We start from the raw sequence: 2,202 nt of genomic DNA, 5'->3' as shown, positions 1-2,202 counted from the left end.
TGACTATATGTGATAAAAGATATTATGTGACTTTTATTGATGATTTTTCTAGATATACTAAGTTACATTTGTTTAGAAATAAAGATGATATTTTTAATGCTTTTATTTTGTATAAAATTGAGGTTGAAAATCAACTTAGTAGAAAAATCAAGAGAACTAGATCTGATAGAGGTGGAGAATATTTATCTTTTAATGAATTTTGTAAAAGGAATGGAATAATTCATGAAGTAACTCCGCCTTATTCACCTGAGTCAAATGGAGTAGCGGAAAGGAAAAATCGAACATTGAAAGAGATGATGAACTCTATGTTAGCTAGTTCTAATGCTCCTCATAATTTGTGGGGTGAAACTATTTTATCTGCATGTCACTTACAAAATAGAATACCATATAGAAGAACTGGCAAAACTCCGTATGAATTGTGGAGGTGTTATAAACCTAACATGAAATATTTAAAAGTGTGAGGTACCTTGCTAAAGTTCTTTTGCCTGAACCTAAAAAGAGAAAAATATGTTCTAAAACTGCTGATTGCATGCTTATTGAATATGCTGAACATAGTATTGCATATAGATTTCTTATTTTAAAAAGTGATGTACTTGATTGCAATACTATAATTGAGACAAAGAATGATGAGATCTTTGAATATATTTATCCATTGTCTGATAATATTTCTCATACACCTATTGAAACAAATAGTGAAATTACCTCTAATGAGAAACTGAGAAGGAGAAAAAGACCTAGGAAATAATATTTTTCTTATGGAAATGATTTTCAAACTTTTTTTGTCCATAATGAACCATCAAATTAATTTGAAGCTATATCTTCTTCAGATGCTAAATATTGGAAGAGGCAATAAAAGTTGAAATCGAATCTATTTTGAAAAATAACATATGGATTTTAACTGATTTACCTCCTGGTGCAAAGCCTATTGGTTGTAAATAGATTTTCAAAAAGAAATTTAATCCTGATGGATCTTAGATAAATATAAAACTTGGTTAGTAACAAAAGGATTTTCACAAAAACAAAATATAAATTATTTTGATACATTTGCACCAGTAACTAGAATTTCTTCTATTCGAGTTTTAATTGCCTTAGATTCAATCCGCAAGCTTTTTATCCACCAAATAGATGTCAAAACTGCTTTTCTAAATAGTGATTTAGAAGAAGAAATTTATATGGTTCAACCTGAAGGTTGTGTCATTCCTGGACAAGAAAATAAAGTTTATAAATTAATTAAATCTCTTTATGGCCTTAAACAAGCTCCTAAATAGTGGTATGAGAAATTTGAACAATTCTTACTGAGAGATAGTTTTTCTTCAATGGAGGTGGATAAATGTGTTTATACTAAAATGGTAAACAATAATTATGTGATAATATGTCTATATGTTGATGACATGCTTATATTTGGTACAAATTTAAATATTGTACAAAGTACTAAATTATTTTTGTCTGCTAATTTTGATATGAAAGATCTGGGTGAAGTAAATACAATATTGAGAGTTAAAGTTATAAGGAGTAAAGATAGAATACTGTTGTCACAAGAACATTATATTGAGAGACTTCTTAATAACTTTGAATATTTTAATGTCACATATGTGAGCACTCCTTTTGATGCTAACTCTCAATTGAAAAAGAATAATGGTGACCCAGTTGCTCAGTCTAAATATGCGCAGATTATTGGGAGTCTGATGTATTAAATAAATTTTACAAGGCCCTGCTATAGCCTATGTTGTGTATAGACTGAGTAGATATACTCATAATCCCAACAGAGATCATTGGTCTGCATTAGATAGACTAATGAAATATTTGAGAGGAACCGTGAATTATGGTATCCTATATAGTGGATTTACTTCTACCTTAGAAGGGTACAATGATGCAAACTGGATCTCTGATTCAGATGAGACAAAATCCACTAGTGGTTATGTATTCACCGTTGGTGGTGGTGCAATATCGTGGAAATCAGCTAAACAGACGATCATTGCTAGATCGACTATGGAATCAGAGTTTGTAGCTCTGGAGTTAGCTGGTTTTGAGGCTGAGTGGCTAAGAAATTTCTTAGCTAACATCCCTTTAATAAAGGACGTATGGCCTCATGTGTCTATACACTGTGATTGCCAAGCGGCAATAGCTATAGCAAAGAGTAAATCTTATAATTGTAAAAGTAGACACATGAAATTGAGACATGATGTCATAAACAACTGTTAA

The 2,202-nt window shown here is 30.7% G+C and overlaps 1 protein-coding gene across 1 annotated transcript; it reads left to right on the top strand.

The window, feature by feature from the left end:
• Positions 1-1,794: 1,794 nt before the first annotated feature.
• On the top strand, positions 1,795-2,202 carry LOC142178269 (secreted RxLR effector protein 161-like). Its single transcript, XM_075247599.1, has one exon. The coding sequence runs from the start codon at positions 1,795-1,797 to the stop codon at positions 2,200-2,202; it is 408 nt and encodes a 135-aa protein (XP_075103700.1).

The sequence above is a fragment of the Nicotiana tabacum genome, chromosome 24 (assembly GCF_000715075.1).
Source record: "Nicotiana tabacum cultivar K326 chromosome 24, ASM71507v2, whole genome shotgun sequence".
Lineage (NCBI taxonomy): Eukaryota > Viridiplantae > Streptophyta > Magnoliopsida > Solanales > Solanaceae > Nicotiana > Nicotiana tabacum.
The sequence above is the reverse complement of the archived record's forward strand: the minus strand, read 5'-3'. Positions and strand labels throughout refer to the sequence as shown.